The sequence below is a fragment of the Cyprinodon variegatus genome, unplaced genomic scaffold (assembly GCF_000732505.1).
Source record: "Cyprinodon variegatus isolate N-32 unplaced genomic scaffold, C_variegatus-1.0 Scaffold48, whole genome shotgun sequence".
NCBI lineage: Eukaryota > Metazoa > Chordata > Actinopteri > Cyprinodontiformes > Cyprinodontidae > Cyprinodon > Cyprinodon variegatus.
Window position 1 is genome coordinate 273,448 of NW_015150501.1, and position 23,124 is coordinate 296,571.

General features: G+C 38.4%; 1 protein-coding gene across 2 annotated transcripts; it reads right to left on the reverse strand.

Annotated features, from left to right (window-relative positions):
* Positions 1-2,353: 2,353 nt before the first annotated feature.
* Positions 2,354-20,850, reverse strand: LOC107082156 (ras-interacting protein 1-like). 2 transcript variants are annotated; one of them, XM_015370685.1, is made up of 16 exons: positions 20,589-20,850; positions 19,841-19,962; positions 19,118-19,569; positions 17,441-17,701; positions 17,115-17,356; positions 16,576-16,740; positions 15,229-15,433; positions 14,835-15,133; positions 13,401-13,562; positions 9,284-9,324; positions 8,873-9,027; positions 8,623-8,735; positions 5,598-5,892; positions 5,322-5,485; positions 4,475-4,616; positions 2,354-2,811 (listed from the first exon to the last, which is right to left on the reverse strand). In XM_015370685.1, the coding sequence occupies exons 2-16, from the start codon at positions 19,960-19,962 to the stop codon at positions 2,633-2,635; spliced, it is 2,997 nt and encodes a 998-aa protein (XP_015226171.1). In that variant the 5' UTR covers positions 20,589-20,850; the 3' UTR covers positions 2,354-2,632. The 2 variants fall into 2 exon arrangements, with proteins under 2 accessions (XP_015226171.1, XP_015226172.1); XM_015370686.1 differs by lacking the exon at positions 20,589-20,850 and adding an exon at positions 20,135-20,154 and having other exon boundaries at positions 2,633-2,811.
* Positions 20,851-23,124: the final 2,274 nt, after the last annotated feature.

Here is a 23,124-nt window from a genome sequence, read left to right on the forward strand (position 1 = left end):
CAAACCATTCCTCTTTGCACAATCTCTCTAGATCATCCAAAGAATACTTGATCAAATACAAGTATAAATGAATAAGATTACTTGCTTGGAAAACCTGTGCAAAAAGTTTAAGGTTTTTAAAGTGGAGAGGGCTTTTCAAAAAATTGCCAAAATCCTCCATAATACATTTAAGACTTGTACCATAGTCTAGTCTTAGGAAATAAAACCATGGGTATTTTTTTCCATATCACCCTGTGAAACGATGTGCCTCACCTTGGCGAAAATAGCAGTTCCTGGTTGTTGTGTTTTTTTTACAACGTTGCTTTGGGGACATGCTGTCACCAAAATCACTCTAAGGTTAGACAGACTTGATTTGGCCAAGAGGATGTTGGGAATCTGACTATCAGGGGCAATAATGAGCACCTCCATGTTTTTAGCATTCAGAGTGAGATAGTTGTCATTTAACCACTGCTTAATCTGAGACAACTAGTTAATCAGAAGAGGGAGTCTCTGGACCTTGGAGGAATATTTCAAGGATTTAAGGGTAACATACATTTTGTAGAAGAATCAGCCCATAGCATCACATGTGAGGAGTGTCGACTGCTAAAAGCTTGATCTTAGTCTAATTTCATTAGAGGTAAGACTGTCAGTTAAAGTCCCAGTGAAGTTGATGAAATGTAACATGTCGGTGATGGTAGGACAGATAATGCCTTTTACTGGAATGCCTCCTCCATATCACTATGAAAGAAGAGTCTTCTAGGTAGTATAGAGACTGGGTGAACCTAAAAGTCTATTCCTTATTGCAATTTTCCAGCAGTGAATGTTTTTTATTTTATCTAGCTCCCATACCCTTCTCCTGAAAGAGTTGTGTGGCAAGTTAAGCCTGTGTGGCTCTCCAGTCTTGTGGTCAGTCCCTAAAAGTATTTGCCTTGTGTGTTATGTCATACATTAAAATGTTTACTCACTGGAAAGACATCCTCAACAATTTTTATACCTTTTGAACTGGCTAATAGAAATAAGCAGCTGTTTCACACCCCAATTATGAACCAGGTAAAGTGGGAGTAGTGTGTCATGTAGTAAAAGTTCCTACAGTAGATGTTTTGATCAAAATGCAACATTTAAATAAAAGGAGGCAACATTAATCTTATCCAGAGCAATTATACCTTAAGGTCACATTTTAAGTGTTTTGACCATTTTTTATAAGTAGCAAATTTGATTGTCAGTAGAACATAGGCCACAGAGTGTGTGTCATTTACTTACTGACCCATCCTGGTCACACACTCAGCGACTTCACTGTATCACAATAGAGAAACTTACAAGGTCATTACATTACACTGTGATGTCACATAATCATGGCATAGATCTATACCAGTCTGAAGCCCATTTGTGTTTAATTATAGAAACAGCATTACTGGAAAGCTGAATTTAGCGCAAAAACACACTCTCGCTCATACACCACACTGAATCTCAAATGAGAGTTATTACAATCACCTAATTGATAAATGTTAACCGCAGAGATGGATCCTTACATGATTCATGATCTGTAAGCACTTTCACGTTTCTCATGTCAGCTCCGGAGAGGGGATGATGTAAGCTGGGGTTTCTCTCTCACGAGATTTGTCTTTTGTTTTTCAAGCTTTTTTACCGTAAGGGAATTCTTAGAAGCTGACCGGAAGAAAGGAAGCAGCCTGGCTGCACACCAACAGGGCTGCACGACAACTGGAGTTTTCTGAGACGTCATAGAGCTTCTGTCTCGAGAGAAAAAAAGTGAGGAATTGTTTTTGTTGGACATCTGGCTGACTGGATTGTTAATCTGACTGGGTATTGCAGAACTGTGACGAACAAGCTTAACTTACTCACTCTGAATGTTGAGTACACCTGACTGCTGGTCATACAGCTGGCTGCTTCTTATGATGAATAAGATGGACTTTTTGTGGAGTTTTTCTGAACAGTTACAGATTAATAAAACGGGAAACCCTTATCAGCGTGTCTCATTAACTGGATGGGAAATTTAATCCTTACCGGCTTTTAAGGATCTGACCTTTACAGCAACTAACCTTAGTTAAGGTAACTTTAGTGTGTGGTCATCTTAGTCTCATTTACTTGCCTGAGTCACGGCCCAGCTTAAATTGCTACCTTTATTACAGAAAATGAGACAGTAACTGTGAGCGTATGATGATGTTTTTGTGTCAGCTCTTTAGTCAGGCAGTTCCATAGACTCATTATTGTACGTCAAAGGGGAGTGAGTCCTGCATCGCCACCTTGTGGAATGTGTGCATTTTTTCTGGTGTGGGAGCGGAGGAGCGTGCCAAGCCCCAGGGGCCCTGCTGTGGGAAACAAAGACCAAACGGAAACTGTAAGTCTTTTAGACCAGAATACAGCATTTTATTAAAAACAAGTCATTTGAAAATACATAGGAAAGCCAAGGAAAAGAGTGAAGTAAAGCCCAACAATTTTTGGATGTTCTCTTCCTGTTTTAAAACAAATCACAGTAGGCCATAACAAAGACAGGATAACTGAGTTCTTAGAAAATATTTTTGAAAGGAGTAAATGAAATAATATCAAGATCGCACAAAAAAAAAAAAAAAACAACTGCTGGAGAATTAAAAGTAGAAAACTTTTCTGGTTTATTCTATTCTGCTAACGTGCCAATTCAAAGCCGTGTCCTCTGATTTGCGGGAAGCTCGTCCTGATCGAGTCCCCACAGGAAGGTGCGGAGACGCGTGACTTCCTTTTGGAGCTCTGGGCTTGGGATTGGCTGGGAGAGGTCCAGGCGTGGGGTCTCGTTCGGCAGGATGAGAGGAGGATGGTCCAGAAAGCTCTCAAAGATATCTAAAATATGATAAAAAAAAAAACCATAAGAAACAACCGATGTGTGTTTAGAGCTACCCTGAAAAAGTTTTCACCAACCTTTTGGTTTTATTTTTCCACATTTTGTCACATAAACACCACAAAGCTTAGTGGTTATAAAGCATTTTCTTGTTTTTAGTTAAAGAACCATATACTTGTGACGCAAAAGGAGTAGGACACGTGCTTTTCTTAACAAATATCCCATAAAATCCTGAAAAGTATGATGTGTGTAAACTCTGATGTACCTAAATACAATCCAGGGCAACCAACACTCTTCAGAAATAACTTGAACTTGAAGGTTAGAGAACAACTGCAAACCCAGCAAAAAATGAAAGAATCAGTTGACATAATAGCTATTAATCATGCATCCAGTATTTCTCATTTATAATTTTTTTTATATATATTTATATATATATATATATATATATATATATATATATATATATATATATATATATTTTTGCAGTTTGTCAAAAGCTAAAGTACAGTAACCTAGTCTTTCCAAAAAAGTAAAAAAAACAACAATCCACTGGACTTGGTTTCCGAGTTTGAAGACGTTTCACTTCCCAACAATTGCCCCTGACAAGACCCCTTTTCAGAGGCATAGACCATTATTGGTTATTGCAGGCTTCAAAGAGCCCAAATGGCTCCCCATTCCTAAGGGGCGGACCCTTTCTTCTGGTTCAAATTGTATGTTTTCTAAGTCAAAACAAGTTTTTTGGCCGGCTGTATAAAGCTTCGAACTCAACGCTAAATTTGACATTTTAAATTGAAAAAGTGTACTGGATCGGAAGTAAAACCTCTTCAAACTTGGAAACAAAAGTCAAGTGGATTGTTTTTTAACTTCCAGCATACAGTAACTTGTGGAGGAAGGTTTTCAAATTAGACAAGAAGTAGGCAACTTTTGGGTCTCCTTTAAAGCACCATCTAAAATGTAAATCTAACAATGTACGTTACTCTATACACTCCTTCCCCATGTTGAAACACAATGTTGGCAGCATCATGCTCTGCAAATTACATTTCGCAAGCTGTTCAAAGGTCCCGTAAGAACAGATAGAGTTAAACAGAGGACAATCCCCACAGAGGCTAAAAAAAATTGAGACAGGAGCAAAAGTTTTTAGTCTAGCCTAATGGCAACCCTGGAACATAGAGATGGCGCTAAGGTGGAAGGATTTAGATGAGAGCATACTCTTGCTTTGTGTTAAATCAACAATGCAAAAGTGATCAAATGAAAAGTTTTTAGTTTTTGGGCTTGCTAAAAGGGGTTTCGCGGGGGCCTTGGACTTAGGTAACTTTTTAAGAAATTTGAAACGCAATAACTTTTACAAAAAATATGTAACCAAGTATGGTAGTAATGAGCCCCTCTGGGTGACTGACGATACCGGCAGGTCAAATGATGAGATCATCAAAATTCTGCCGCCTGAGGGTATAAAGTCACATTTTTCAGGGTCGCTTTCTGTCATTTCTATGCTCTTCAATGTGAAACTAGCTCAGAAGACAGAAAACATGTTGGTCTAACATTGTTTAAGGCACAGAGAGTTTTAGTTAATGTGGTTTCAATGTGACAAAATGCATCAAGGATGTGAATACTTTTGTAAGGCAGTGGCAGCATAAACTCTGACTGGCTGCTTTCATTTATCATTACCTCCATTAAGATCTGTTCCAGGTGGAGGAGCCCAAGATGATGGTGGAGCTCTGGTCGGTCCCAGCTTGTAATGGGTGAGCAGGTGGTGCAGCTGGGCATGACTTAACAGTTCATGCTCTTCTTTCAGACTGTTCCAAGAGGACTGGAAGATGAGACGTTAAAGAAGCAGTGTTGTTTTTAATGAAAGGGCAATACGTTTATTTTGAGGTCTATCAGAAGACACATACATGCTTTAGTGCTAAACGTGGTGCAGTACTTTTGCCAAGTCAGACACTTGCTGGGACCTATACAAACATGCCTCATTGTGAGTTAAAGGGGGAACCACCTAGACTACAAACAGGGAGTTTGGGCTGTGAACTTAGCGGGAGTAAATATGCATCTGTGGTGTGGGCTTTTCATTTCACAATTACTAAAGGCTTTTGGAAATGGTTACTTAGGTAAGAAAAGAGCTAAAATATATAAATTTTGAACAGAAACAAATCCGATTTCCTTCATTTTATAAGGCTGAATATGATTAGCTGGCTCCCTTCACATTTACAGCACAGGTAGGGAAAGTAATGAGTGAGGTAATGAGTGAATGACTTACGCTTGGCTGTTACAAAAGCTTTCTTGCTTACTGTAATTTACCAGAACAACTGTTTCAGACACTTTTTGGCAACATCTTTTGTGAATGCTGTAAGACTATGAAGTCAGTGGGCTGATTGTTTGGTACTTAGTGTTCTGTTTGGTATTTAGATGAACTTGTTTCATCATTCAAAACTGGGCCCACTATAAACAAGAACTGATGAAGATGTATGAACTGATAGTAGGAACTTCAGCTTACATACAGACAAGAAGACGGCTGTACCTGAATGAGTCGTGTCTTGGGAATACACAGAAAGTTGACTGTAATGGAGAGTTTCTTCATAAACTCCGAGGCAATGTCTCCTAACCCAGCCCCCTGGAGCCAATCCAGAACCAAGTCCAGGTTTGTCCGGATCTGGACGGCTCTGGACCATGAAAACAAACCATCTGGAAAACAGAGAAGGACCATGCCAAAGAGAGAAAAAAAACCCACAAAGCATTATGGAAATGTTATCTGTAGCAGTAAACCTCACAAATAGTTCATCCAGGGCTTTCTCACCTCTTTCTAGTAAAGTATTCAACAAGGATGTGTTGGTGAAGAAGAAGAGGTAACCAAAGGTTTGGGAGGTGAGCGGCGGAGACAGGCATGCTTCTCGAGACAGCATCAAAGAGCAGCGGTATACTTCAACCAGTCCAGCAACCTTGGGAGGCAGGATGGACACATCATCCACAGCTCCATCTTCCTTCTTATTCTCATCTCCCTCTGCTCCCCGGGCTCCATCTTTTTCCTTCTCCTTCTCATCGGTGGAAAACGGGTTGCTGTCCAGAAGGGCTGGAAGCAGGGAGTACAGGGTCTTTGTGGACAGACAGGACAGAAACATTAGTTATTTTTCTTGTATGTATTCAAAAATATGTTTTAAATCAATGTACTACAACATCAGGTCATCTCATTTTGGAATTTTGCTTCACAATTATTGGAAGCTTTTACAACTACTTTCCAAAAGAATGCCAGCAAAAATTGAAGCAGTTAAATACTAAAATGCTTATTCATAAATTTTGAGAGACAGCAGGTGTGGCCAACTGTATCTTGGTTAGATTTTTATCAATAGAGCCCTGTCAAGCAGTTATTAGCAGCCAGTGTGTTAGGACTTGCTGAACCACCAACACATTGAGTTTCCAATAAAAAAAAAAATATATATATATATATTTTTTTTTTTCTGAAATATTAACGGAGAGGAAAAAATCTTGTTCATAGAAATAATACAGCTACTGGCAGACTCAGCTTTCCAACTGTGGCCACTTTATTAGGTTTACCTTTATGCCACCAGGCCAGACCATCCTTTGCCTTTTCAACTGCCCTAATTCTTTGAGGCAGGGATCCAGCAAGCAGTGGCGCCTACACAAATGTTTCATAGGGGTGGCCAGATGGGGGCACTAAAAATGTTGGGGTGGCACACTGAAACTAAAAGCCATAATTTCAGGGTTTGGATCTACTATTTTGGTAAACCTTCCTGTAGAAATCATAAAGACTTAAGTAAACACCTATTCATATCTTGGTTTATTGTGTGATTTTTAATGTTACGTCGCTGGCTGTGAATAATGGGATGAAATGCTACACTTATGCTAATACAATTTACACTGGTGAGTGGGGTGTTCTGTGGGGCCAGGACATTGCACAGGGTGGCCATGGCCACCCCTGGCCATCCCCTTGAGGCGCCACTGCCAGCAAACTGGCTGAAGTATTCCATTTGGGATTTTGATTCACTTGGACGCTACAGTTGCTTCAGATTTCTCAGTGACAAAAATCTTTTTAACTGCATCTATCTGCTGCGTTCCGGCACTTTGTTTTTATAGTGGTGGAAAAGGTCAGTGACACTTCTTTGCTCATCTTTGACATGAACTAAGGGGCCCACAGTATGTCGAGAAAACATCCCCAGTACCATTACACCACCACTACAAGGCAAAAATTGGATATATGCTTTCCTGTGTTTTCCATAATTCCGATTCTAACAATTGAACGCTGAAGGTAGAATTGAGTTTTGTCAACCCAGGCAACATTTTCCAAATCAGCAACTTTGCTAAACTTGTTCAGATCCTGGCCTCAGTTTCCTCCTCTTTACTAAAAGGAGAGGCACACGAGGTGGTCCTCTACTGTTGTAACTTTTTAACAAGTGTTTTAACAAGTGTTATTTAAGCTACAGCTGCCTTTACATCATATGGAACTAGTCTGCTAATTCTCTGGCATCAAAATGCCATTTTCATCCACACAGCTTCCGCTCATTGATATTTTCTCTTTACAGACCTTTTCTGTCTATTATAATTGCGTGTGAAAATTCCACTAAGTAAGCAGAGACCAGCCATCCAAACCACCATCAAAGGCACTGGAATCTACCTTCAGAAAATACAGTTAAAAATGTAATTAAAAAAATCCTTTAGAATTTCATTATAAATGATGTTTGGTTATTTTTCTAACATCAAAATTCAATGCAATATTTCCAGACGAATTAAATATATTTGCAATGGTTAAATACATGCTTAATACAGTCTAACAATTAAGGGACAAAATTGCATCCAAACATGGACATAAATTGCTAATGAATTGACCTTTTCTTTGGTTTAGTAAAATGGGATTTTAACCTCAAGCAATTTGGAGAAATGTCCCTGTTCTCTCAGTGGTGACAGTGGCGTCGGATGAAAGTTTTCCCTGCAACTGGAGGGTCGTTAGTTCAAGCTCCGGCTTTCAGTGTCTTTGTGTCCTTGGGCAAGACACTTCACTATCATTGCCTACTGATGGTGGTCAGAGGGACCAGTGGCACCAGTGTACGGCAGCCTTGTTTCTGTCAGTGAGCCGCAGGGGAGCTTTGGCTACAATGTACTTTGCCACCATCAGTGTGTGAGTGTGTGTGAATGACTGAATGTAGTGCAAATCACTTTGGTCAAGTCCTCGGCTTGAAAAAGTGCTATATAAGTACAGGTCTTTTACCATCTTCACTTTGGTCATTAGTAACTCTCTGTGATAGTATATCGTATTAAGGATTAGTTTATCTACTTCTCATACATTTTTATCATTTGTAAACAATTGCTGTACCTAAACGATAGAAACTGCGCTGAGGGGAGGAAAAACCTGACAGGTTATTGTTAAACAATTCAGGGCTGTTACACAACCCACTATTTCTTCAGACTAAATTGTTAAAAAAAAATAGCAAAATTGCAATGCAGTCTTGCATTAAATAAGCCCTGTGAAAAGTTTAACCAATGGAAAAGTCACTTGTTTTCTAATTGTAGGTAAAAGGAGTTCTTTGGTTTGATTAAATAAGTAAAGCAACCATAGCCTTCTACATATTTGCCAAATGTAAGGAGAACATATAAACAACAAAAGCAAAATTTTCACCACTTTCTGTGCTAAATAAGGATGATGAAGACTGTCTCACAGGAAGTCGCCATAAAAATAATGTCCATCATGTCCTTACTCAGAGACTAAGCTGTTCCCTTTTAGGTTTTATTTATAAAACAATGAGGTAGGAGGATTTTTCCTCAAAAATCACTGAGGATTATGTAACCCTTCCTGTTGTTTTCTGATTTACCTTGGTGAGATGGTACACACACTGCTGGAAGGTGTGCATAATGACATCATCCAGCTGTGCCAGAGCCTCTGAACAGGTGTCCATGTCGGCTGTCAAAACCGGATCCCCGGGGGCTTTCCAAGAAACAATCAGCACGAACAATTAGAGACTCAGCTGAAGCTTTCATTTTCGTGCTGCTAAGGCCCTGTGCTAATTTCAAACTGACAAACCCCCCAATCTCTTAGAAATGTCCATGTTTCAAAGCAGTTACCTTCAAATTCCCACTCTTTCTCCATTGTTTCGACTTTAACCTGAAAGAAGTTAAGGAGCTCTGTGGCATTTGACATCCAGAACATGAGGGGTCGCAAATCAGATGACAGCTGCTGGACGTTTGGAGTGTTTATCTCCGCTTCTTGGTCAGGTGAACTGCACAAAACATTTAGGTTACTCCAAAGTTATGTTATTGTGTGCATTCTCTGAGGTGATTAAAATAGACTGAGTTATTTTTCCCCAGCTATATTTGAAATGCTGTTCAACTAAAGTGTTTTTAAAATACTTTCATCATAACATAAAAATTTCCCAAAGACATAACAGCACCAGCACAATCATCTATTATGAATCACACAGCAAGAGATCTCTAAACAGAAAAAAAAAACATTACGTAGAACAAAAATGTTCTTACTTCTGCGTGGGATGCTTATCCCCGAATTCCTTAATGTTATCCTGCAAAGAGAGTTGGAGAGACTTCTTAGTGTGTGGTGGGGGGATGGCAGGGTTGCACTGTCTAGCCCTGCAGCCAGAACAATTACAGCACATTTTCCAGCAGCAGGGGAAGTGACATCAGCTCATCCTCGCTCCTACTCGCGACCCAGCAGGCCACAACGGAGGGCATTTGTCTGTCTGCTGGTTTCTCTGTCTGACTGTATGTGGTCATCTCGTTCTCTTTCCCCGATGTTTTTCCTGCCAGCTTTGTTTGAGCTTTGTCTGGGTCATGGTGTCATAAAATACTATCCTTAAAAAGTTAATTGGTTCCAAACAAAGACATTTCTAAACATCCGGGAAGTATAATAAAAATACGTTATCCTTTTTTAAATTAAAGATGATACTAGGCAAGTGTTAGAAGTTAAAGGAAGCTTTGTGCAAACATCTCAGAAGATAAGAAGGTTAAGTTATCTGAAACTTTGTGTCTCATTTTAAGAAACCCCAATATATTGATGAAATTGAACTCAGAAAGGATCACATATAGATAGTTTCTAAAGCAAATATTTACATCCATAGAACTTATTTACATTTGACCAGGTTACAAACATAGTAAACAATATAGCAAGGGCTGAAGCAAACCGATCAGTTCTCTAAGGGGCCTGGCAAGTGTTGGCACGTGAAAAAAACCCCCAAAGTGATTAAAAATCCATGCTCTCACTTTAATTAGCTATGCTCTCAGTTTTGCAAACTGTGCGCACAGATTACTTAACTGTAATCTCAGTTTCTGTAATCTATGTGCACAGTTTAATAAACTGTGCATTCCATTTTTGCAGTCCATGCAGACACATGGTTCATTATCTCTGTTGTCATGTATAAACTTAGAGCACTCATGTTCTATTAAGCATATCTCATAGCTTGTAATATGACTTTATTTATGTCACACTGAGATAAAATGTGTCAGATATAACTGAATAATCTGGGTGAATAGATTGCAAAATGGAGCTTGGTGTTTATCAAACCAGGCACATGCAGAAACTGAGAGTGAAACTGTAAAGGACTGATTTTCACCATGTTTATTTTTTTGTACCTGCTGAGACCAATGCTTGAAGCCAACCATTTATTCTTCAAAGTAGCAATTAGAGGTGGAAAGCAACTAGCTATGATTGCTTAAATTCACTTGAGTGACTTTTTGAAAAGAAAAAAATCTTTTAATGAGTTATTTCACTGCACTGTACTTTTTATTTTTATTTTATATTCTTGTTAAGCATTGCTCCTTAAAAAATGATGCAGACACAAAAAAGTAAAATCAATTTTGTCAATTAAGTTAAAATTGTGGGTTGAAAAAAAATACTTTTGCATATCCTCTTCCAGCTATTTTGCATATTCTGATGATTAGAATAAATTGTGCATATTTACAAAAGCAAGCAAGATAAAGGGCTTGCCTTATCCGATGCAGTCAATAATTTTACAGCCGGTCGATTATTTAACAGACACAATGATCCTCGCGACTGTGCAGTAGATCAGCTTTGTGCAATAATGTCCACACATTTTTATATCTGTAAACTTTTAGTGGATCAAATCCCTTTTTGCATTCAATTTAGTCTCTCCAGAGCATCATCTTCATTCTTTCAGTGTCTTTCTTCTTACCACTTTTCCATAAATACTGGCAGTACTATTTATACAACATTGTGTAGGGTCCATTCTAAAAGTGTATGTACACTAAACACCTGAGAATGGAATACACCAAAGGGAAAATCCTGATCTAAAAAATCTTATGCACCGACAATCCACATTATTTTCCTTTTTAAATCAAATGATTAAAGTTTGCATCCTAGACTCCATCCTATGTTTGGCCTTCTGTAAACCCACAATCCTCCATAAATGGTTTGTGCAAGGCCCCCCAATGAATGTCATTGTATGCTTAAATGGCTGATCAAAGTTTTTTAATGGTTACAAGTGGAAACCACAGCCAAGGGGGAAAAAAGCACAGTTTTACAAAGGTGTTGATGAGGGAGGTGGAAAGTCGGGTAAATATGTATGTTTGGTAGCCACCATATATAAAGGGATATATTATCTATTATAGATTAGCAAGGACATACATCGAGGTGGCATTTCGCTTATTGCTGACTGTGATATCTGTTATATCTGTTAAATACTAAGTTGATTATGTCTAGCACCTGTGGGGGAATTGGCACCTGTAAGAGCCAAGATAAACCACAGAGTGATTAAAGACTGTAATTATATAAACAAAAAAGACCTGAAATCACAGAAAGTAGCTCACCTATCTAAAATATTTAATCGGAGCTAAAATGTTTTATATTTGCTTTTGAACTACATTTTTTAATTATATTTAGATGTTTCTTAATCTACCATGGATTATTTTGGATCTTTAATAAACCTACGGTGGAGTGAGGCCTCCTCCTTTTTTCAGCCATAATAAACTTCAGTTATTTATACATATAATTTCTGAAAATGTTTTAATTCTGCATGTGCCATGGATTTTATATTCATATTTACTTATGGGGAGACAAATGCGATGGTGCGGAAACTTTGAAATGACGCAAACTTTCATTTTAAATTTGAGCTGATTTAAGAACCCTTTTTTTATTTTTGTGACAGATCGGCTCAGCAGTACCAGCAGCACCAGCACCACGGTTCTAGATATGAAAAATTTGATTTACAATTTCATCTTCATATTAAGTAGAATTAAATGTCTGAGAGAAATTATGATGCAATCAAGCTTCAGTTCCCCACATCAGTCGCCATCTATGCTGCCAATTTCCTCTTGGATGGGTCAGAGGTGGTGTGGGGGAGGGACCACACAATTTCAGATTGTTTTTATAAATCTCACCTTTGCATAGAAGTCAACGTATGCATGTTTCAGGTGCCAAGTAATAAAGTGAAAATATTTTGTTACCTTACTTAAGTAGAAAATTTGGCTATTATACTTTACTAGAGTAACTATTTTTTAGACAACTTTTTACTTCTACTCCTTATATTTTCTGCAATTATCTCTACTTTCTACTCGTTACATTTTAAAAATAGAATCGTTAGTTTTGTTTAATTTAAGCTCATTTTCATTATGGCCTGTTGATATTTAAAAAAAGATAAAAACCATCAAAATAATTTGTTTATTTCTTTGTCTGGAACTTGTTGTTCACCACATACCAAAATAAATAGTTTCAAGATGATGCAAAGTTACATTTGACAATGTTACCATTAGTTAGAAAACTAAAAAATTTATCGGGAAGTTATCACCCAGAATTGTAGAGAAATGTTACTTTAATTAAACTAGTACATGATTAAAAGCGTCTGTCCTTAACATCTTTTTTTGCATTACTTTTACTTTTATACTTTAAGTAGTTTTAAAAATTATACTTTTACTTGAGTAAAAAGCTGAAGTTGAGACTTTAACTTTCACAAAAGTGTTTTTAAACAGTAGAATTTATACTTCGACTTAAGAAAAAAATATTAATAATTTTGACACCTCTGTTCAGGAACATTTTGTGTGTCGGAAAGCTTTAGAAATGAGACCCCAGATTGTTGAAGTAAGCCACTAATAGCTGTCCTGTCTACAGAGTCTCCTACTATACATTAGTTGTAGATCTTGCAATTATACCATATGCTACATTTTCTGAAAGTTTTCCAAACCTTGGGATATTTCATTGTCTAAATCAATTTCAAACCATTTTTTTTCCCAAAAGAACAGCTGAGAGTAAATTAGTTGCAACAGGACTTTGTTTACATATTAGTTGACTTTAGAGAGCAGCTGTCCTAGATTTTGTTAAAGCAGCATCAGGTTAAAGGATAAATCAAAACAGAATTATGTTTTATGTATGGTGAAAAAAATCTGAATAACTAGTATATTTTTTTCTCTATTTTGTGTTGGCATACCACTTAAAGTACAGATAGAACATGCTTAAATTTGAATTTAGCAAACAGTGTAACAATAAAATGGTACTAACAATTTTGCAATGGATTTTTGTTATTAGCGAAATGGCAGTTTGAAGAAATTACACAGCAGGATTCCTTTTTAGTTTAATTTCCAGTACTTGAAAGAGCAAATGCTTGCTTTTATTTTATTTCTTTTAGCTTACCCAGACAATTTCTTTAATCAGGTTGGCCGATTTGAGTAGAATCTGTGGCATCAGAGCAGGATCCAGGTGTTTGGAGGCGTGATCTATCATGATGGACAGCAGATACGCAGGGGCTAAAGGCCCACCACCAGAGTCTGGAGAGGAGTTTTTGGAAATTATCTCCTAAAAGGAAAATAAGAAAGGAGAATGTCAATTTTTCATCCAGAGTTTACAGCTTCCTACACAATTATTAGCATTATCTGGAAGGATATGGACAACAGCTAAAAATAAACAGAGGCTTGGAGATTCAAACAAGCCCAATTAACCTTATAACATTTTTTTAAGCTTTTTTTTTTTTTTAGCATGTTGCTTATTGTATGCCGTAGCAAGATAAACTTCATTGTTTTATACAGATTGGTTTAAAATATTTAAGATTTTGCTCTGATTGTTAAAATGAGCAGCAATTAAATTACCCATTTTCCAGCCTCTCCCTTGCTTAAAGCCTGTGGAAAGGTTTTGCTGATTTATTTAAGTATTTTTACTAATATTTTTCACTCCTTGCTTATTGGAGACTGGCCAGGCACCCTTATGTAGTAACATACCTGTCAATAAGAACATATAGTATCTGGGTTTTTAAATGTAAACCAATAAACCTGAATGCATTTAAAATGAGTTTTTGTTTCGTGTTGACTTAGACATGCATGTGACATTAGATGTTCCAGCTATGGGAATGCAACTTTAAATGTTAATAATTGAACTTACAACTTTGCAAAGCTACAAGCAAAATTCACAGATTTATTACTATGAGTCATAAATTTACCTGTTCTATTCACAAATGCATGACGACTGATCTAATCTAAAAATGTAAAGTAATCAACTAAGCTGTTTCACTCCCTGCCAGAAGGTTGCACTAATGCACCTGAAGGATTTAAGATTTTTTCTAGAACAATTCAAGAATTTTCCACATCTTCTATTATTCCGTTATGTCTTGAGATTACAACTGGGGTACAGAGCGAGGATAAAGTGAGAGCTGTTAAAAATAAGCATGCAAAATGGCTCCACTGTTGCTTTGGTGTTTAGCACATTTTCGAAGTTTCACTACATGAAAAGTTAAAAAATAAAATACATTTTTCTCACCAAAACACCAGTTTGAATGTGGACAGAAGTGACAGACAGAAAGGAAAATATAATTTTGCTCTAGGATCACGTCGACAGGACCTGAAACATTTTTTTCCTCTGGCGTTGTGCACGTGATCAATTAAAAAGAAAACAAAAAAACTCAAATCTGAAACCTCAATTAAACAAATCAACTCAAATGAAATGTTTTTTCCAAAAAAATCCAATATCAGATAATCCTCTCCGATGAACCATATTCCTATTCTAAGTTTTTTTTTTTTTTGCATATCTATACCAGAGGTTCCAATGAGAGTAGAGGCTGTTGTCTGCACATCCCACCTGTAACAAAGCATCTGCGTGACGGGAGTGAAATTTCAGAACTGCCTCGTTGGACCCCAAGTACTGTCTCAGTGCCTCCTGTCTGTCCACCAGCCCTGAAGGACAGCATGGGGTGGAGGTGTCAGCCTGCCAGGGCAGGGTCAATGCGAGGGGTGGTGCAGGATTCACCCGAGGGTCTCTGTAGAGAAAAATGAAATGCTCCCCCAGACCAATCACATCCCCAGGCTTTAGGACCGTCTCCCTGTACACAGTCACTCCATTTTGAGTGACAGCACCACCTCTGAAGGGTCGCATTAGAGCTGGGTTGGAAGAGAAATAAATAATATGATTTGATTTAATTGAACTTGAGGTATTTTATGGTTTTAAAACTGTTTTGTTTGAACGTTTTAGCTACCCTGTCCTTTGGGCGTCTCTGGAACAGCCCCATCCCTCCTGACCAGAAGGTGTCTGGCCAAAATGTCCGGAGACGAAAGGAACGTGTCGACCTTTAGTGGTCTCTTCCCTTTCCTCTCTCTCTCTTTGTCCTTCTCTCTCTCTTTTACTGTAGGTTTTCTTCCAAACACATGCGTATGTCCTGCCATGATGTACAAAACAAAATCCTACAAAACACAAAACACACAGAGGAGGAATCAGGGAGGTCTGTTATCTTCTTAGTGCAATAGTTTACATCAGATGCTGAGTAACTGAGAAGGCAGTTGATAAAGAGTGAAGTGTGTCACAGGTTGTTACAATAGACACCTGTATGAGATCATTGTGTGAGGCGGAGTGCACAGAGGGGGCTTTTGTGTAAAGGGTGGGTGTATTGTACGGGCTTTATGCTGTTTTCGGCTGGATTCTAAACAGGAGATCACTGGAAATGGATGGAAACCCTGATGGTATGTGGCGATTACAGACATGCAGGTATGATGTCACGTACTGGGAGTGTGTACGCGTGTTCTTCTGCACCACTCCGCTACACTTCATTTACATATTAGCACATCAGACCACCTTGCTTTACAGCACATTACAAAAATATTCACTCCTTTTTTTTTTTTTTTTTTTACATTTAGTCATATTATAACCATCTGCGCACTTTATCAGGATTTTATGCCAAGAAGGCTTTTAAATATTTTAACATACAAAAGTCTTTTATCTGATACCCCCAAATAAAATCTTCTGCCTTCAACCTAATTAGTGAACATTCGACTAGTTTACCCAAAGAATAAATTAACTTTTTGATAAAAGACAATTATGGGTAGAAGAGAAAACTAACCTACAAATTATCCTCAGCACACTGTCATTGTGAAGCATGGGGGAGGCAGCATTATGCTATGTGGGTTCATTTTTTACAGCATCAACACAAAGCTTATCAGAATGTGATTGTAAATACAGCATAAAACTAAGACTCAACTTTAAACCAGAATGTAAAGTGACCGAAAATTGATGCTCTCTGTCCAAAAAGACAAGTGCAACTTAACAAATGAAACAGAGCAAAAATGTATCTTGTTGGGTAGAGATGAAAGGTGTGCTCCACACTTACCTTTTTTCTTTTTTTTCAACATTTTAAAGTCACGTACACCTTTCCTCCCTCTTCACAATTATACACGTTTTCGTTTTGGTCTATGATTTAAATAATGTGACCAACATGCTAAAAAGTTCAGTGGGTATGAAAGCTTTTGTAAGGCACTCTAGGTGTATATGTGCAAGTGTGCATTCTTTCTGCATGTTTCAGTGTCTGATATCATCTGTCAGCATGTCTTGCCTTGCTCTGATCATAACCCTGCAGCAAAAGGAAATAGGGCCGGTCCGTGGGAGGAAGGATTAGACTTTGTGACATCACTTCCAGGTCACAGTTGGAGTAATCCTTCTCATCATCAGCAGGGAGATTTGTCCACCCCACCTTTCCTTCAGCTTTTGATGCTCTAACCTGAGGTAACAGTTGAAGACATAATAATTAGATAAATTGGGCATCAATTGGAAATCAAAACAGGATAGGAAAGAAAAAAAAACATTAAAATAAAGTTTAATATAAAAAAACACACACACATCATAACAAGAGAAGCCATTGGAAATATAAAAATATTGCAATATATAATAAATGCTGAATTAAACATTTTCTGTAGGCTTCTTAAAATAATTTGCTTTGTTGTTTTTGCTATATCCTGTGTTGTTTTGTTATCCAGAATCTCATCCTGTTTTTTTCCTCACTCTATCTTTGTTTTGGTTGATGTTATGTTTTGGTAAATCTCACTTAGAGCACCAAATGAGCTCACTCAGTCTGGGATGTATTGTCTTCATTACCTCTGCAGGCTGTGGGTTGATCATGCTGACGATGTTCTTCCTGTCCGGCGCACCTCCGCCGTTGCTGGGCCGGTTTCCTGTACCGCGGGTCTCATTGCGGACATGGTTGCCCTGTCGTCGGCGCAGACTCAGGTTCATGTCGCTGATACTCCTGCGGAGCTCGGTGTTTCTTCCACGGTGACCCCGCTCGGCCTCTTCCACCCCACCACCAGATGACATCCTGCTCCGCCGCCAGCGCACACCTTTTATCCCAGAGAATCACATAATTTAGCAGTTTCACCTCAGTGCATTAGGAGGCAGAGCTTACTTTGCAAACAAATACAAACCTTGGTGGCTCTCCCCCTCCCTCTCTCTGTCCTTCTCCCTTTCTAATTCCTCTCTTTCATAGTCTTCCTTTCTATAAATTTCAAAGCGTCGCTCGAATCCGTCCTTAGGCCGCCACATGTCCACCAACATCAAGGGACATTCCCATGGCGCAACACCTCTCCGGCATTCTGTCTCCCATTTGATAGCACCATCTGGCTGTTGGACTTGCTTCCCAATGACATCACACAACAGGAAGTCTTCAGGGCTGTGCTTCTGGATAACTAGAAGGTCACAAAAGATGAACAGAGGGCAAAAGTATGAACAGTAATCATTTTTCTATAAAATATCTAGGGATGTTGTTTTTATTAGGAAACCTTTTTTATATCTTGTCACAAAAAAACAAAACAAAAAAAACAATGGGGATTTATGTGATAGACAAAAACAAAGAGGAAGGAAACTGGTGCATTTCATCATATTTGCTTATAAAATTCCACAGTAAGTGGCTTCTTCCCTTTAATCTGACACCCCTAATTAAAATCCAGCAACTTCAGAGGTCATCTCACCTCATATACTAAGTCTAGTGGTGTTTAGTTTAATATCAGTATAAATCCAGCTGTTCTATGGAGGCTTCATGGATTTTAGGGATAACATTAGCGAACAAACGGCATCATAAAAATCAAAGAACACAGTAGACAGGTCAGGAATAAAGTTGTGGAGAAGTTTTAATCAGGGTTGGTTATAGAATGATATCTTAAGCTACTAACATCACTAAGATCTCTGCTAAGTCAAGAAAGAGTGCAATGATTGAACACTTGAACTGTTACCTTGACTTCATACTCACTACGTGCCTTGTTCGCTCCGTTTTCCCTCACAAAATGTGCAGAATAGCATTTCAAACCGGATGCGTTAAGAACTCGTCCATGTATCGCCTCTTATATTGAAATGTACCATCTTCACTCTTCCTGTGTCTGTCTTTCTGCTTATTACATCAGATTTGTTTTATTTTTAATTGGCACATTTTGTAGTCTATTTCTGGCAGCCAAAAAAAGAACTACATAAAGATTAGGACAGCAGTATTTAACTCCAATCCTCAGGGTCTGGTGTCCTGGAACTTTTATATGCAACCCTGGTCCAATACACCTGAATCAAATGAGTGAGTTACCGCCTCAATATGTACAGGACACTATCTGAATGCATCTAATTGTAGCTCTTATTTCCTGTTGCCTTCTTCTTTAATGTGATCAACAGTAAGAACCTCAGACTACATGGAAGGTAAGAACCTTTAGTCTTTCAGACATCTTTATATGATGGAAACATGCATGGGTGATGCTTGTTAAACTGGGACAGTAGCCTTCCAAGTAAGAACTACAAAAACTAATTTGAAGCTCTCCATTATAAAACCTAAAACATATGAAGGTGCTTGCAAAGCAATAATGGAACCTCTAAAGAAAACCTGTTACACTGAATTTTTGGAGGGGGATATCAGAATAAAGAGGAGTGAAAACAGTGGCTACATCGCATTTTTCAGTTTAAACGTTTTGTAAAATTTACTGAAGCCTATAAAGAGGAAAACCAAGAAAAGTTGAAAAGGTTTGGTTACTTTTACAAGTCATGTTGTATAAAAGCAAAGTGGAGGTTGGTTCCAGATATAAGAAAATGAGGGATTTCATCAGGGGTCCAAATGAAAGATATCATACCTGCATCTTCAGTCTCCTCCCTTTCTCTTTCAGTGTATCTAGTGATCACCTGAGCGATGAGCTGCCTGGATGTGGAGTTAATATTGGCCAGCAGGGAGCGATAGTTGGCTCCACTGGCGAAAGCATCCCCATAGATCTTGATTAGGCCCGGGGCCGAGGAGGAGGCGACAGGCAAGCAGTGGTGGGATGATGGAGCAGCAGAGAGAGCCCAAACCTCTCTTTCCCTCTCCCCTATGGCCCGGTCCCGGTCACTGTTGGAGCGCCCCCGCAGGAAGAGCTGAGAAATACGCTTGGTCCGAGACTGGGGGCCAGCCGGTCGAGGCCTGAGGAAGGCCGGGGAAGGAGATGGGGATGGAGAAGGGGAAGCCAGCGAGGGGGTGGAGTTGGAAAGGGAAGAGGACGGAGCAGAAGGGGCCTCGTGGAGGGAGGCAGCGTCAGAACTGGTAGTCGACCTAGAGACAAGAGGGAAGGGAGAGACGAGTCAGCTGTGAATTATAACTGAAAAACAGCCAGGACTAAAATAAAACAGGGGAAGCAAACAGGGCTGACAGGATATAATGACAGTGGAAGTGAGATAAGATGGCATCAACACACAGACTGGGCCTTTCAACAACCCCTTATCAGGCACTGGATCCTACCCTGATGATAACTGGCATTGATGTCCTGTAAAATGCACACGATGAGGAAGCTGAAGATAACAAAATAAAAAAAGTTTACACTGACTTGACTGAGATGGCGCTGGGCCAACGACGCCCGAGTTTGGCGAAATGTTTCCTGGGAGAGTTGATCCACAATCCAACTGGGAAATGAAGCTTTCTGAAGCGAGGACTGCCAGACCCCTCCATCTGACCCAAAACAAAAAGGATGCACATGTTATTCAGAGAGATAAACATTTCTATTATTCCATTTTCTCTCTCTAATCCATCTCGGATGAACGTGTGTGATTGATGCCAGGGCAGAAAACAATATAACAATGGGATGATGTCATGATCAAGACAATACAAACAGGATACCTACAGCAGGTTATGAATATGGTGTAAACAAACTAGAAGAAATCCTCCCGTCTCCTGTCCACCCCACCAAAAAAGCCCCTGAAAATCATAGTGTGTGTGTTTCCCATTCTCAAACAGGAAGCATATTTTGTAGGACTCAGGTCCAGCTGTCGCAGAGACCGGGAAAATCCCACTCCAAAGGTCACTGCCCCTCTGGTTCTTGAGAAACCTCAGTAATTAAATCCTTTTTCTAGGTAAAAAACAAAACAAACAATAATAATAATATATAGAAAAAAAACTGCTTTCTTTTTGCCTACAATCAAAATTTGGGGTTAAAGATAATCATTAGTCCTTTGTTGAAAAACCATGTCCGTCTCTGACTCCTCACATCCTGACACAAGGATCCACACCTCAAATATGTTCTTTTAAGTCTTCATGGAAGTGATGGTAATAACTTGTTTAGGGTCGAATAAACTTACCCACTTTTACTTTGGTAAAGTGCGATAAGATAATCCGTAGCCACCCAAAAATTAATGAAGGGCTCAAAGAAGTCCAATAACTGTGCGCATTTCCTTCTCCTCGCCACGAAAATCCATTTTTAAAAGGCCTTGGTCCGTCGTCACGGTTACTACAGTACAAATGTTTGTCTTTTTTCTATTTTAAATAATCCAAAAAATATTTTCAGCAAGTATTTCTTTCTAAGTGAAAAAGATCTACTGTCCCGCTCTGTGGTTCTCAGCTGCTCTGGGTCTATAGATAGAGTAACCGGCCTATTGTTCCAAGTGACAGAATTTCCTTCCTTTGCTTTGGACAACACCTATATCCTGGCTAAGAGAGAAAGAAAGGGACAGATTGGTAGAAAGAGAGGGAAGGACGGCTTTTTTCAATGCATATCAGGGTTTAAAAGTTTTTAAATAGGAAAAACAAAATAGGTGAGTTTGTTATAGTAGCAACTACTTTTTCTTGAATTCATAAACTAAGAGTTTAAATTGATTCTAGATAGATGTCTGATCCAGCAGGTTGATGTGAATTATAATGAGGAAAACAATGAAATTCCACCACAAACCACACAGAAATGAAGCTTGTGTGACGTTTTGCTGGAAAGAGGATGAAGGAAACATGCAGTGACAGGAAGTGTGATGTAGACACCTGTGATCTTTGGCCTAGTCTTTGACAGGAAGATGCTGATGGAAAGGGAAAGGGAACTGTCCTTGCGTTTCAACTCTTAGGCTTTCAAGTTCACATTGCAAAACCATATTTGGTAAAACACATACATGAGGAATGTCTCATTTAAAGTGCCTTGGATAAGTGTTCACACCCTGTAAGCTTTCGATTTTTTTTCACATCACAATCGCAACTGTCAGTGTATTTTACAGAGATTTTAAATTTAGAGCTGCACCACACCTGTGAAGTGGAAGGAAAGTAATACGTTATATTCTTAGTAAAAAAGAAAACATTTTTTAAATATGTGGCATGCTTTCGTATCTAGCCTCTGATGCCCCTAAATAAAATAAGATGTGATCAAAGGTAAAGGCTTCACTTAATAAAGTGTAAAGTAAGAGATTGTTAGAGAACACCAGTGAAAAATAAGGATCACGAAGACTAAGGAACAAAGCATACCTGTTAGAGAGAACGATAAGAAGATGTTTAGAGAACCTGTGGTAGCATTGGAGGGCATGTAGAGATCAACAGCTCAGGTGGAGCCAGCTGTGCTTAGGAAAAATACTGGACATAAATGCCACAAATCTAGCCTATATGGAAGAGTGGAAAGAAAAATGCAATATCCCCCCTGAAAAAGCCATCCCCATAGTGCGATATGGTGTTTGCAACATCATCGTATGGGAATGATTCCCTTTAGCTGGGAGAGAAAAGATAGCTAGAGTTAATGAGAAGAAGAGTAGAGCTAAATACTTGGCAATTACTGGAAGAAAATATGTTATAGAGGCAGAAAAAAATTTGACACTCAAGTCCATCAGGAAGATATTCCTAAACATACAACAAACATGCAAGAGCTATAAAACTATGCTTAGCACGTCTGTGCATCACAATCTAGGCTAAATCCAAGTGAGAATCTGTTGCAGAACTTAAAAATCCAAAGCTTGAAGCATTATACCACAATAGACCTGTACCTGTAAAAAAAAAAACTACATGTCTTATCCATTGGGGCTAAAATTCCACTAAGTATTGCCTCAGTATTGTCTTAAACACACTTTTAAAATTTTTATTTACCCTTTTATATGAGCTATTACGTTTTAGTCTGTCACAAGAAAACCAACAAAACATTGCTTTACATTTGAATGTAGTAAATTATGCCAATATATTCAGGATTGTCAATACCAAAAAGCAAAAGTAAAAGCGCCTAATGTGAGAATTCAGATAAAAGCTGCTTACTGAAAGAAAAGAGGATCTTCCTTAAAGTCTGCATGTTTCCCATTGCTGGTGTTTGTTTTCTCTGGTTCCTCCATGTTAGGACCGATGGTGATCCTAATGTGAGAGTAAGCAGAAATGGTTAATTGATCGTCAAACAGCATACAGGGCCACTGCTCACGATCAATTCTGCAACTGTTCTTTGCAGCAAAGCACAATAGAGTTGGATTTAAATTAAAGTTAATTTGGCAGCAGTAAAATAAATTTCACATTGATTAAAGAAATATGATTGAATATAAAATTCAATTATCATAAAAGCATAGGAGAGGAAAAATTGATAGCATATAAGGAGAAGATGCCTGTTCACTAATTTATAGTCAAATATAAGAATGTTTAACAATTTAATAATTTTGTTGAAAACAGGAACTCCCGTGCTTACTATCCATTGTTGATATACTTTACTAAAAGTAGCACTGATAGAAGTCCGGCTCAGTGTTAATGCTTTGTAACCTAATCTATTAAAAAGATAAACGTTCTGTATCAAAGTGTTTGCAAACTGAAAAACTTTTTTTACAACTACTGACAATATAATTTTTTAAAACATGTTTAAAAAGGTCTCATTGTAAACTACGACAAAAAAAAAAAAAA